General features: G+C 37.6%; 1 protein-coding gene across 1 annotated transcript in view; it reads right to left on the bottom strand.

Moving 5' to 3' along the window:
* Positions 1-15543, bottom strand: part of ANKS3 (ankyrin repeat and sterile alpha motif domain containing 3) — a 1450330-nt gene that overhangs the window by 1229690 nt on the left and 205097 nt on the right. The window contains exon 3 of the mRNA XM_044089324.1: positions 6323-6521. Within this exon, the coding sequence (XP_043945259.1) occupies positions 6323-6521 (199 nt within the window). The remainder of the gene's footprint in view (positions 1-6322; positions 6522-15543) is intronic.

Genomic DNA, 15543 nt, shown 5'->3' with positions numbered 1-15543 from the left:
ACCCCGGACATTACTTTAAATGTATTAGTCTAGAAAAAGTTATACCTATTTTTAATTTCTCCAAATCTTTTGGGTTTCTAATAACATGACTGGAATGGACCCCATTCCCAAGTCAAAGTATGATTAAAGTTCATGAAATTAGTATTGTTTCACTCTTTGATGTCAGCCAAAAGTGCTCTTCGCAGCACCCGCAATGTGCCCTGTACTGACTCCTTCTGCAACTTGTACAGAGTTACATGTATTGGTTGTTGTTGTTGTTGTGTCTTTTGGCTTTTCCCAGTTAGGGGTCGCCACAGCGGAACTCCAGTCCGCTAATGATTGGCAGTTGATTTTTACGTGCTGAGTTGCCAGCCCTAACGCACAACCTTCAAAGAAGGTACGCCCATTCATGCATGTCTCCACACAGAAGACGCTCTAGCTGAGAGTTGAACCGGATAGCGTCTTACTGTGAGGAGACAGCGCTACCGCAGCACCACCAAGTTACATGTATTGGTAGCATGTCTAAATATGATTGTAGACTCTTTTTTTATAAGACCCATTACTCCTACTCCTACTACTATTGGAACTATCTGGGTAACTTTCTTCCATGTTGAGCTCACTTCTGCAAATTCTGACATTTTATGACTTTGTGTCTCTCTGTACACGCAGGTACTTTTGTCTTCTTTTCCTGGACCACTATAGTCGGTTTTCTAGAATCTATCTTTTGAACTGTTGGTAATGGATGATCCCATGTGATGTAGACTTCATAAATTTCTATGTTGCTTTGTGGCACGTTTCCAGTGTTTTTCAGCCACTTCAGTACCATTATGTTTGCACAATCCACAGTGCAACAGTCTCGCCACATTATTATGCCTTTCAGTATACAGTCCTTCTACCATTAGTATGTCACAACCAGCAACGAGGTGTGCAACTGTTTCCAATTCTGTTTTGCAAAACCTACATTTGTCTGTTTCTCCCACATGTTCGATGGACTTTGTAAACAAACGTGTACGTAGCCCATTATCTTGTTCCGCCAATATTAACCTTTTATCTCTTGTTTTGAATTCGACTCTCCTTAACCATTCCTGCATTCGTTCCTGATCAACATGAGGTTCTTCCAGAAGTTTTCTATACTTGCAACTATATTTATGCATTTTCCACATTTCTTGGCTTCTCATCTGGTTCTTCACCTTATATTTTTTCTTTTGTTTTTTGGCACATTCATTTGCTGCCTTTTTTTTATTCACTTGCGGTTTGATTTCCATTCCAGCTTGATGCTGATATGCTTCTGCTACATTAAGCAGGGAAGTCATCTTAGATTCATTCTCCTCATGTTTCAAAACTTTCATTACGTTTGGATCTTGTGAGGTCAGCAGATATGTGTGGAGTTCCACGACTGCAGATCAGTACATGTAATCAATTTCAAGGAGACCCATTCCTCCTTCGGAACAGGGAATATATAATCTTGGCATGCAATGATTTTTATAAATCATTTGGTGAGCATGAAGCATCCTTCTTGTTTTCCTATCGAATCTATCTAAAATATTTTGGGGCCAATCACTTACTCCAAAACTGTAAGTTGGGACAGCAAGAGCAAACTGGTTTACAGCTTGGATTTTGCTCCTAGATGCCAACGTTGTTTTCAGGATTAATTTAAGTCTTCTAAAATATTCCTTACCAAGTTTTATTCGCATTTGTTCGTGTTTTATTGTTGATCCTTCATCAATTCCCAAATATTTATATACTCCTTCTTCCCCAAGTTCTTTTATATAACATTCTTGTCCCAAACTGATGTTTTCCTGGTGTTGCAGTTTTCCTGCTTTAAATGTAGCTTTTGCAGATTTATCAAGACCAAATGATATTCTTATATCATCTGAAAAAGTTTTGACAACTTGCAGTTGTGCTTTCAGTTCCTCATCTGATGAGCTATGCAGTTTTAAATCAACAAGGAGAAGATGAGAAGTCTTTACACTTTGTTGTTTTCTAGGAGCCAAATTATAGCCATGGCCTAAGCTGTTAAGTAGACAGCTTAATGGGTTAAGGGCAAGGCAGAATAGCAGGGGTGACAGAGTCACCCTGGAATATCACCCTTTGGATTTTTATCCCTGGAATAATAATTTGTCCTTTATCATTGCTTAATTGCAAAGTGGTCTGCCACTGTTTCATGGTCACTGTATTTTTGTCTACCAGTGTAGGGTGTATCTTACATATTTTTAAGCACTCTTATCCATGAATGTGGGATACTATCAAATGCTTTTTAGTAGTTAATCCATGCCAGACTTAAATTCTTCCCTTTTTTACAGTTCTCCACTATGACTTTATTTAACAACAAATGATCCTTTGTTCCATATGACTTTCTTTTATTGCCCTTTTGTTCTACTGCCACAACCGAGTTTCCTTGTAAATGACCATAGATTCTGTTAGCATCAATTCCCGTGTATAGCTTATACATTGTCAGAAGGCAAGTTATTGGTCTATAATTTTTAGGGTGGCTTGCAGGTTCACTCTTAAGTAGGAGCATTGTTTTTCCTGTTGTTAACCAGGCTGATGTCTGTTTGGGGTGTACATATAAATAGTTCTTACTCATGGCTAAATCTTTGTGCAAAGATGTTAATACTTTTAGCCAAAAGTTAGGCATTGCATCTGGGCCGGGGGTTTTCTGATTAGAGGCTCTTTTAACTTTATTTCAACCTCTTTGGCTGTTACTTCATCCCATTTCATATCCTGTACCTTTAAACTTTTTATTCTTTCTTTAACTTCTTCTATCCATTTAGCATCTTTGTTATGTTCCACATGGGTCCACTTTTAAATGTTGAAATTACGAAATCTCAACTTCTAAAAAAAGTACCCAAAACATCGAGACTTCAGAATCTCGACAATTAAACGTTGGTTAAAAAAAAAGAGAGAGAGAACTGAAATAAAGTGTTTGCAGGGGGCAAGCCCCCCTGCACCCCTCCCCACTTAAATATACCAGCTCCGAGATCGCGCTACAGTGAAGCGAACGGTACCATTCTCTGCACTGTAGCGCAATCTCAGAGTTGGTATATTTAAGTAGGGGGTGCAGGGGGGCTTGCCCCCCTGCAAACAGTTTTACTTTATTTTTGTTTTTTTTAACCAACTTTTAAATGTCGAGATTCTGAAATCTCGATGTTTTGGGTACTTTTTTTAAAAGTCGAGATTTCGGAATTTCGACATTTAAAAGTGGATCCATTCTACAGGATCTTCATAGATACTTCGCCAAAATGTATCGATTTCTTCTTTTTTTTGGCAGTCTTTCAATTCCTTTTACCTTGTTTCCCAGTTCTCTATAAAACTTTTTTTGGGTCATCAATAAATTGCTTATTTTGTACTGTTCCTTTATATTTATCTTCATATCTTCTAAGTTTTATGCCCAATGTGAGTGGTGGAACATGGTCTCTAAATATAGAGAGATGTGAACTGTACTGGCAACTGTGTTTAAACGCTAACAATTGGCCAGGTTTGAATGACCAAATGTCACTGGCATGTATTTTAAAGTCAGATCAGAGTCTCATATCCAAACCCATCATTTGACGAATGAATGAAAATGACAACATCAGACACCAAGTTAACATACTAGTTCCAGACTGTATAACAGTTTAGGTACTTGGCAAATCTGAGACTGTAAGCAATTTGTTTTGTCAGAAAGAAATATTTCTGATTTGATCAGTTATAGCTTCTTTCTAGTTGGTTTTATAGCTTTTTTTATGCTTTGCATATTATCATAAATGTCTTTCTCTCGCTCTATCCCACTCCAATATCACAGAGAAACTATCTAAGCACACAAACTGAAAGAAATTAGACTGGAATGTGCTATATTTCAATTTTGCTGTATTAAAAACAGTCTGGATTAGTGGACACTGAACTGCCATTTCTGCCAAAAAGGTGAACCACATGTCCTGTCCAACAAAAAGCCACCAGGATCACTTATGCCAAGCCTTGCAAAGCTTTTGGTAATACTTTCTGCATGAATTATATAGGTGGACAAAAACACTGAGTCCACCAAAAGACAATGTATCCACCTCCCATACTTCTATATCCAGTGTTCTTGTACAAAACAATGGCAGCTGAACATTGACTTGGGCAAAAAAATGGTCTGGCTTCAAAAAAGTGAGACTCAAGGAGTTTTGTCTTAACAAAAATAACATAACATAAACCGTCGTACTGACAGAAGACTATTTCCACAGCAAACCATCATACTGTTTTATGATGGGCAAAGTAGAGCTACACACTTACCCATGAATGGGATGGGGGAACATCCTGTGTGCGCCAATAACTTGAATAAACTTTGACATCACTGATATTTTGAGAAGGGGGTCTCACAAACAAACAAACACACATACACCCACACACAAACACAGGAAAAATATGGTTTCCACCATTGTGTACACTGGAAAACAATTCTATACCTGTAAGCAAAAGCTGGGCTCAGTTAAGATTTTTTTTGTGTGTGCTAAACCCCTTTTGCCAAAGCAAGAGCTGATGAATATTAGTTTGAGAAGCTGTCTGACTGCTAATAGGATTAAGCACGCAAATAAAAACTGATTCTTAATAACTTATATTAATTCAGACAAAATGCTTGTAGGTACCCATTATGATGAAAACATTTCCTCGAACAGCCAAGCCTATGAAATGTAAAAAGCCTAGAAAGCAATGCGTATCCCAATGCCCCCACATACATGCACATATCTCCTAAGCAAAGTAATTTGGTGATCATACAACGGCAGGGTAAAGAGTTCTTTACCCCAATACCAATATAAGATGAAAAAGTACATTTGAAGAAAACCATGAAACAAATCCTTAAATGGAATGTAATTTGATGAAATGCACAAAACTCATGCTAAACTGAGCCACCAGGGCTCATGGTGATAAAAAGTGTTTGACACTTAAGCAAAAACAAGCTTTAATCAAGTTTTATTTTTTTAACCCCCCCAAGTTAAATCAAAAACTGATAATCTCAACTTAACAAAGTGGCTGAATGGGCGTCAGATTATCCATTGCCCAAAGCACATGTTCTCTGCAAAACACACAGTATAGGGTCTTTGCTTCTTTAGTGATGGACCAGATTACAACAATGTTGTCTGCCAAAATGAAATACAGCTCAGTCAGTAAAGCACAATGATCATTCTCAGGCTTCCTTTTCCTTCCCCTTTCCAAATGCAAGCAACAAGTTTTAGTGTAAACTGCTCAAATGTGTGTGTGTTTCCAAGATGAACTGGCATCCCATCAAGAAAGGCTTCCATGCTTTATTTCCAGAACCCTAATTAATCAATTATAAGCAGAGAAAAAAGATTATCCATTTTTTTTTTTTTTTTACTTAAAGAGAAATTTGTGGGGAGGAGTCTTATTTTCATAGAGCCTGCAGCAGTTATCAGTCTTATTTCTGTTCAGTTATTAACAAAGAACTCTAAAGTTACAGCTCAACTCTGAGAAGGTGCCTGTCTTGGTTACACAAGCGAGGAAGAACTGCTATATACCCTGCAGTCTTGTAAAGGAACTGAGAACTGAGATATTTCACCATTCTGACTTCAGGGGCCTGGTCATCCTCATTGGTAGTATGATCCATTTGAAGTGAAGACGAGGTTTACCTGAAGAAAGGTATTACTACTGATGAAGACAGTAGCATAGCAAGGGTGGACAAAAGGAACAGCCACTCCAAGCGCAAAATATAAAGGGGTGCGATCAGCAGATGCTGATTGGTCTTCAGTACAGAATATTACTAGCATTCATACACTGGTATCACATCTGTGAACAAAAACTGAAGCTCTCTGCGTGTGGTATACATTGCAGTAAGCAGTTTGCTAGCTATAATTTAAAAGAAAAGAAAGTTGTTTTTTTTTTCGTTTTCGCTAAAAGTTCCTGAAGTGCTTAGCTCTCTGTGTTTTTTCAACTTAAAGAGTTTGGGGGGGGGGGTAGCAGAATACCTAGCTACTCCACTGGATGAAGATGTTATAAAACAACATTAAAACTGGTACATCCTTTTTTTGTTACCATACCTCTTAAATTTAACGCAAATATATTCGGGTTTGGCTGGCTACCATATCTTCTTTGGTGCATGTGTGGATTTAGTGTGGAATCTTTAAGAATGTTTGATTCAAAATACCAAAATATGTAAGTACAGTATTGAAGAAAAATCCAAAAGCAAGTGAAAATGTATTAACATTGTACATACACACACACACACACACACACACACACACACACACACACACACACACACACACACACACACACACAAACACACACAGTCTCTCTCTCTCTCTTCTCTGCAAACAGACTGGAGGGAAGTTACAAGAGCCAAAACGAAATAATCTGCATAAAAAACCTGTAACAGGAAGTAGGCAATACTCTCATTCCCACAACTGGCCGCCAGCATTAGTGGCGTCTGTCCATCTTCAGTGGTGACATTCACATCAACTCCAGCATCAAGTAGTAAATGAACAATAGTATCGTGGCCAATGTAAGAGGCGTACATTAGAGGAGTCCAATCTCCACGATTCTTCTTGTTCAAATCCACATTCCCACTGAAAAAAAAAAATAAAAATGAAGCAAGAAACAGACACATACAATTATTTTCCATACTTCTCTCTTTCCAAGCGTCATTTATGTTTACATCATTAAACTATGCAGTAGGTCAAGTGATGGGAAAAAAATGTAATAGCCTTTCTTATATTATGTTTATCTGATAAGAGGTATGACTACAATGCTATCTAATGCAGAACCCACAATCTGAGAGAAAATCTACACAAGGTAAGGTATCCAACAATTTACAGGACAAAAGTAGGTAAATACGTACATTTCTATAAAAGGTCAAACTTCAGATTTGATATGAGAAAACACTATTTCAATGAGATTGTTGTGGACATATGGAATGTGCTTCTGGATTAGTAATATACAGTAAATTAAGTGAATCCATAGGATAGGATAACTGGAAATCATAAGGGGAGGCTCAAGTGCGCAGTGCTATCTGAAAAATCTGAGCAAACTATATAAACAATCACCCTCCTACTGCTAACTTAAAAAGATGCATGTAGGCAACAGTGCCTGTACATAAACCTTTAGAAATATCTGCTGGTCGCAGTTATTTTATGTGATATTTATCAGTACAACCACTAAAAAGTTGAATACAAAACTGTGACAAAATTCAAAAATCCATGGAACTAACATAAGTAAATTCTCAAGCTGGATAATAGAAAAAAAACTATGCTGTTAGTTAAATAGCATCTGCAGCTCACCTAAAAGGAGAGGACATAGGCAGATAAGGTAGGTGTAATATCAACGAGAGTAATAAATAACAGAGAGAGACCACAATTATGGTGCAATCTCCTTGTCTGCACTGCAAAGTGAATTATCCGGAAGAAACTTGTTAACATTTAAACGTATATGTCCCATACCTAACATCTCCATTTTAAACTTAAACAATGAATACAATAAACATCCACTGTGTTACACTGAGTGCTGCAAATTAACCTCAGCACTGTGCTAGGCACTCTGTAGGCTATTTACATCAAAATGAAGCCTTACTAAACACAAAATGAAACAATACACTTTTATTATAATGCAAATTTTTAGTCTTTGGAATCTTTATGAAGTCTGGAACAGTCTGTCTGTCTGTCTGACTTATTCAACAGTCTAAATAAGGTGTCAAAGGAGACCAACCAAGTTGAATCATATAAAACAACAGTATTTATTAAGCGCTTTTCATTCCTCTGAACAGTCGAACTTCACATTGTAGCTCCGTAGTTAGAAATCTAGGGATGTTCCCTTGTAGCATGTGTAACTATTGTAAACACATTGCCACTGGACAAACCTACACTACTAGAGGTAGAGGATATCGTTTAAAGAGAAAGTACACTTGTACCTCTAAGATAATTGTGTATGTCGCCAATGTTAATTGCGTCAATCCTTCTATGTAGATAAAATGGATCGTAAATTTAAAGAGAGAATATATGAACACCTACACAGTATACGGAAGGCAAAATCTGAGAATGCTTTAGCAAAACATGTTATGGAACACCCTGGACACAGTTTTAAATTTAGGGTCATAGACTAAATAAACATTGACGAGCGGGGGGGGACCCAATTCACTTATGTTAGAACATTTGGAGTTACTTTGGCAGTTAAAACTTAATGCTAGTCAACGTCCAGGGCTAAATTAAATGAGTTCTATCTTGTGTATTTTAAAACTGAGAAGTTTAGCAAGGTAGCATTTATCACTAATAATTTAGGATTAGTGATAAATATAGTTCACTGTATAGTTTTAATATTTATATAATACACACATATATAAAGAAGTTTTATACTTTATACGATGATATGGTTTTAGTTAAATAAGAAAACAGAAAAGAAAAATTATTTTGTATGGATTTCTTAATATGTATTAGGCATTAAGGAGTTAATGCTGACTAAGCCAGGGGTAAGATGCTATTGGAGTGTTTTGAACACATGACATAGTATTAAGATTTTTAAATGGAATGTTTTGATTGAACTGTTATCTGAGGAAGTTCTACTATTCAGTGGAATGAAAAGCGCTTAATAATTACTGTTGTTTTATTTGATTCAACTTGGTTGGTCTCCTTCGACACCTTATTTATTCTTTTAGTTTTAGTTTGTCGGCTCATTGCTATTCAACAGTCTACTATGCCTGCAGTAGTCTGCTGCTTCTGAGACAGGTCTTGCTGCGATACAATTTCCTTCAGAGACAAAACTACATGAGTCTCCTCCTGTAAAAGGCTGAGACATTTCCGGTTGCTTATCCTTCTAGACTTTCTATTTTTCTTTTTTTACCCAGATGACCCCCACCCCACCCCCCAAAAAAAACAGTGCTTGCTACCCAATAACATTGAGCAATATTTCATCCCAGACTGAAAGAGAATTCTACAACCCATTAATTCCTGGCTCAAGAACAAGACCAAAAGCCCCATTTATCCCCTATGGTGAAGGTCAAAACACAGAAAGGAGTTCACTGTGGCAATCACATGGGGCTCTCTTCTAGACTCCACCTAATCCCATCACTATGTGGTGAGTGACAATATTATGTTACAGGATGGAAATGAGGGTACTTCAGCTTCTTGACTCTCCATGTGGCATACAGCCCCTACCACCATGTGTGTTACATCTGCTGCAATACCTCAGCTTGCCAACCTAAGTCAGAAGTATAATAGGTCTAGTCATCTCTCTCAACTAGAATGAGTGAGCAGTCATTGGCCACTCACTCCCATCCTCCCCAATTAGCTCTTCAGTTTCCCGGGATGCTGACTGAACTCAAGTCATCTGCTAGACCTTTAAGTCTGACATATTTGTCTTGTGCAAATATCTGTTATAGTTCTTACATACAGCTTACCGCCTTTGCCATGAACCATAAAGGGTATGGGTTCAGCTGCTTTAGCAACAACTTCAGGCTGCAAATTTGTCTCTTGCTTCTGCATTCTTTGTCTCCAACCTGTAAAACTGGTAGTCTTTTGCAGTTCCTAGCATAACAGCCTTTTTATCTTTGTTGATTTCTTTCCAGCATTTCCTTTTCTTTATGTTAATTCTCATCTATCAGTAACATAGCACTAGAAGGCAATCTTATGAACTTTCTGGGCATCAACAATTCCTTTGTGAAACACTAAGTCCTGTGCTGGAGTATTTCTATATTCCAAAAACTGCAGTATGACAATACCCACATATTTTGCATAGTTCTTTCTCACGAGACTCTTCACTGTTTGAATAGTTCTTCACACTGAGAATAGTGTTTACTGGATGTTATGTGTCTGATTTTCATTCATGCACCAATTTTCTGAATTCCTGACTTGTAAACTGCAGACCCGTTAGATATGAAATCATCACATATCCCCCTATCTCAATAAAACAGACTTTAATCAAACTAGTACTGTTGTCCGACAGTTTAACTATTCCAAGGAATGTGGATTAAATCATCCATACATATGGAATATGTGACTTCTCTGAATTAAAACAAATCTGTACTCACTTGACTACACACATGATCTACAACTAGATATACTACAGTCTCTTCCTTAGGGCTGTAGTTAACAAACCTGGTCAAAACATTCTATTTCTTGCCCTTTTTGCATTTTATTATTATTTCCAGGTGCGGACTTGCACAGCCTTGGAAGAATCTATTTTTTTCCTCATGACTGAGAACTACTACAGCTAAAGGTTTGAATATCAGAAGCTAGCACCATCATAGGGGGATAAAGCCCTAACTATGGCCAAGCTGACTGGGGTTTGATTAGTTGCTGAGGCATCTGAGGTACCGAAAGGGACAGAAAGGCGCTTGTCAAAGATGCTCCCTCAGGACAGTACCCCTCTGATGTTATCAATGAACTCAGGGTTGGAAGGGTTGGGGAAACATGAGCAGGACATAACATAACACCCCAAGCAACAGGAACAGTTGCTAGCAGTGCTCCCAAAACACCCTTAATATCCATGCCAACCACAACACACTCAGATAACTCCAGAGGAGGACGGAGGAGAAGGTAGACCCAGTGATAGACTGGGGCACTAGGCTGACCGGCCAAGAAAGAATGATGCAGCAAGAGGAAGTTGAAAAAAAGGTTTTGAACACTGGGCCCTGTAATACAAATGACTTCCTTGAATGAAATATAAAATATTTTTTCCATACTAATGAGTTTTGCTCAGACCACTATTTCATTTAAATGCGTTTCAGTGATTCTGTCTCCGTTAGCATCAGTTTTATCTCTGAAATGACTTTTTTTCGCTACTGGAAACTACTGAAACTGGTACCAACAAGGAATCTATAGCTTATATTTTCAATATGTTCCAGTCAACATATCTGCTATGCAGAGTTCTTTGTCTGACCTGCAATTCACGTTTATATCACACCTCTGCACAGTTAGTAAAATCCTTTGAAATGTACAAGATGCCTTGTTCAAAGACATTCTGATTATGCACTGCAATGGTTTGTGGTCTGTTATCAAAGGAACGATTTAAAAATTCATTCAACATTCATTACATTACAGCTACCTGTTCCTTTTCTATATATACCTTTCTTGCGCATTTATAAAGCTTCCTACACCTGCAAGCTTCGTATACTTGTAAACAAACCAGTAGCGTCATATACGATATCCATGCTACAGTTCTACACAGTACCTAAAATGGCTCTGTAACTGCCTGAATCATTTTGAACAGATGCAGTCTTCAATTTCACACTGTGAACTCTTTTTTACCATTCCTAGCTTCCCAAAGGTGACAAAAACAGAAAATATTAGAAAAATTCACTTCTATAAGTGCACCTACTTGAAAAAGAAGACAACTAATTCTGTGACGTTGAATAAACCTTATCAGTTCCAGGCAGAGCCCTTAATTAAGTGTTTACATTAGGGAAAGTATACCAGCTGTTTGATGAATTGGGTAAAGGTAAATCACCTGTGCCTGCTGGCTTGCTGCAGAAATGTATCTTAGGGCTAAAGAAAATTTTTTTCTGAATAAGTTCAGTCATGGCTAAGTATTTTCTTAATGCTGCAGATCCATACCAATCCAGGAAGCAGGCAACAACTGTTGTAAATTTCAAACCTAGTAAAGACCCTCTCCAGGTAGACTCATACAATATCTAATCTAACCATGATTATAAACTTTTCACATGCCTCTTAGCCAAAAGACTGGTCAGAATACCTCCTGTACTGATTAACTTATGGACCACAGAGGATTTGTATCTGCCAGAACCACTCACGATATTTTTTTTTCCATAATAAATCTTTATTGTTATATTACTTTCATACACAAGTAAAAACAAACACAAAATTTTAAGAGAAAAAATATAAAACAAAAGATTACTAACTAATATCACTAACTATCACACCAAACAAATATACAATATTTACAAAAATGCTTCTATGTAAAACATTAAGAATAGAGAAAAAACAAAAAGTAGTTAATAACATTTCCAGTAATATACAGTTTAAATACAAAATTCTCTCCAAGCAAGTATATAAATGTGAATACCTTCAAGTTAAAAGTATTATGCTAATATAATATTAAATATCTGTTCCCAAATTTTTGGGTTATTAATGTTTTTATTATTCGGACTTAAAAGTAGTTTATGAGCTAATATATGCCTTGTTGCCAAAACTCTAAAGTTTTCCCAAGATGTTTTATAGGTTCATAGGTTCATACTAGGCTATCTGCCCAAGGGCATTTATAAGCCTAGCCCATAGTTATGTGGCTTTCGCCACCCCTTTAGTTTGAATAAAAACTATGCCTATCATTTTGCTGTGCCTCTGTCAAGCAGTGACACTGAAGTAATCCCTGGGGTATATCTGCAATCTCCCATCCATTGGTCAAGATTCCTCTTGAACAAGGCCAGAGAGGTGCTCTGCCTCACATGTACCGGGATTTTGTTCCACAGCATAGGGAGTCTCTGGGTGATGAATCTGTCCCTCCAGCACGTTCTATTTATAACCGTGTCAAGGTTTAAGTCTCCCGCCCTTGTGGTTCTGAGAGATCTAGATTTTTTGAGGTGAAGCATATTCATCAAATCTGGGTTTGACATGGCCTTATATGTCAGGCACAGGTCACCTCTGAGCAAGCGGTATGAGACTGAATAGAGCTGGAGTTCTTTCAGTCGGGTAGCATAAGACATATTTTTGAGACCCTTTATCCTTTTGGTGAGGAACTTTTGGGGCCTTTCAAGCTGCAGCAGGTGTCTGGTCAGATACATTCCGAACGGGGCATTGTACTCAATCATAGGTCTAATGAGTGATGAGTACAGGGGGACGATGACCTCCCTTGATCTAGATGTGAATCCCTTCATGATCAGGTGGGTGATATAGAAGGTTTTCCTAACTACTTTAGCAACATGAGTGTCAAACGAAAGGCTACTGTCAACCTGGGTCCCCAGATCCCTGATGACTTTTCTGTGCTCAGTGGATTGCCACCTATATGGTAGCTAGGGGTAACCTTGTTTTTCCCGAAGGGTATGACTATGCATTTTTTGGCGTTTAACTTCAGGCCATGGCTCTGGCACCAGTTATCCGTTTCTGTGAGGCCCTTCTGGAGGATATCTGTGTCAGATGTGTTTTCGACTATGGCGCCAGTTTGCAGTCATCTGCAAACTTTGTCAGCCATAACCCTCCTGTGTTTGCTTGTACTTCAGAAAAGTAGATGCCGAACAAGAGTGGACCCAGGACTGAGCCCTGTGGGACACCACTTGTGACAGGCTTTGAGTCTGACATGGCTCCAGCAACTCTGACCCTGTGGGTTCTGTCACTTAGCCAGTTTGCAACCCATCTTGTGATGTATGGGTTTACATTCAAGCTGATGAGTTTTTCGATGATACCTGAGTGGGGTATTGTGTTGAAGGCCTTTGCCAGGTCGAGGTAGGCTGTATGGACTGCCTTTCCCTCATCAATGGCCTTGGTGACTGTCTCGAAAAAGTCAACCAAGTTTAAGAGGCAGGATCTGCCTTTGACAAAGCCAAACTGGGTTGGATCCAAAGTCTGCAAGTTCCCTATGTCTTTATTTATGAGTTCCATTATGATCCTCTCCATGGCTTTGCAGATAAGGCTTGTCAAGCTAATGGGCGGTAATTTCGAGGGTCTGTGGAGGCACCGCCCTTATGAAGTGGGACCACAGTGCCGTGCGCCACTCCTTGGCAATGTATCCTGAGGTGAGGCTAAGATTAAACAACTGTCCTAACTGTGGGTTTAATTCCTCGTTGAGTTTGTGAAGCACACAGCCGGGGACACCATCCGGTCCCATGGATGCTGTGTTTTTTGCCTTAGTGAGGGCAGTTCTCACCTGGGCGTTGGAGATGTTTGGGGGGCTACAATCCTCTGGAATAGATATCTCTCCTTTTGGGGGGGAGGGGGGGGAGAAGTTTGCACTGAACCTGTCAGCCAGTATGTTGGCAATGTGTGTAGGTTCAGTAATTTTCACATCATTTTGAACTAATTCTGAGCATATCTGGGAGTTTCCTCCTAGGTTTCTAACATAGCTAAAGAAGGCCTTATGATTCTTAGATGGGTCTAACCAATTAGTGGCTATATAAAGCTTCATTAACAGAAAAATATTAATATATATGGTACTTTGTGATCTAGGGAGTTCTTTCGGAGGAATATGTAAAATCGTAAATTTCCATGACAATGTTGTACTTTGGTAACCCATCTTCTGAAGTTGAATCTTAAGGGAATTCCAAAGCTTATATATGCATTTACAGCTCCAGAACATATGAAGAAGATCAGCCGGTTGATCTTTACAGTATGGACAAGTTGGAGAGTTTTTAGCATTAAATTTATAAAGGGTAAGGCGTGTATAATATGCAATATTCCATATCATCAACTGGGCATACATCAATTTTTGAAGAGAAGTAGATTTGATAGTCAGGTCAATTGCTTTTAACATATTACTTTTGTCTGTCACTAAAATTTTCTCTTCCCAATAGTTGGATAACAGAATTTTATCATGAAATTTAAAGTCTTTAATTAATTTATTTGTTGTTGTTATATATTTAATATCCTGTTGGAGGGCTTGCAACAACTCAAAGCATTTATTAACATTTTCATCTTCAGGTTTAAAATTTAAAAAGTAGCTCATAGCAAGTTCTCTAATTTGTCTCAAAAAAACAAGATAATTTTTGGGTAAGTTAAATTCTTGTCTTATTTGATTGGCCGAGCGGTCCAGATATTTGTATATATCAATCAAAGTTAAATTAACTATTTGTGGAAACTGTTTAAGATCAATTAATTGATTGTTCAATTTTAAATTAGGATTCCTATGAAATGGTTGAAAAACCATCATATACTGACCCAGATCCAAAGATTGAAATAAATCTTGTATAGATAATATGTTAGTTTTAATATGTTCAATAATCCCATAAATTTTCAAAGTATCTTTACCTAAAAAGGGTATTGCTTTGGGATTAATGTTTAACTTTACAATATATTTATAATTCAAAATCACCCAAGTTGGTGTCCACTTAGTAGTAGTTGTATCATAGTTGGCAATTCTTAGAATTCTGTTAGAGTTCACGATTAGGTAGCATAATTCGAAGTTAGGCAACTCCAGTCCTCCTTTATTTTTTGGGGTCATTAATTTATCATAAGATATCCTGGTTTTTTTTTTGGTTCCCAAATGAACTTAGCCAATTCTTTATGAATTTTTTTAAAAAGTGTCTTCGAAAGTATTAATTGGGATGACCTAAAATTATAAAGTAATCGTGCTAACACATTCATTTTAACAATTGAAACTTTTGCTAGTAGTGGCAATCGTAAATTTTTCCACCTCCCGAAATCAAAAATTATTTGGTCCCAAATCGTTTTAATGTTATTATTGTAGAAGTCTTTATTGTCTGTAGAAAACTCAATACCTAAATATTTAATTTTTTCTTTAAATGTTACCTGCCCAACCAAAGGCAATAACAAAAAAGGTTAAGGTGTCTTTAGAGGAAAAATATTGTTTTTTTCCCAAGTTAATTTTGTAGTTAGAGACTTCTGAAAAATCATTAACAGCCTTCAATAATTTGTCAGTGTCAGATATTGGAGATGCACAATAAATATTAAGATCATCCGCAAAAGCTGCCATTAA

The sequence above is a fragment of the Protopterus annectens genome, chromosome 12.part0 (assembly GCF_019279795.1).
Source record: "Protopterus annectens isolate FY-2018-M chromosome 12.part0, PAN1.0, whole genome shotgun sequence".
In the NCBI taxonomy this organism is placed as follows: Eukaryota; Metazoa; Chordata; order Ceratodontiformes; family Protopteridae; genus Protopterus; species Protopterus annectens.
The sequence above is the reverse complement of the archived record's forward strand: the minus strand, read 5'-3'. Positions and strand labels throughout refer to the sequence as shown.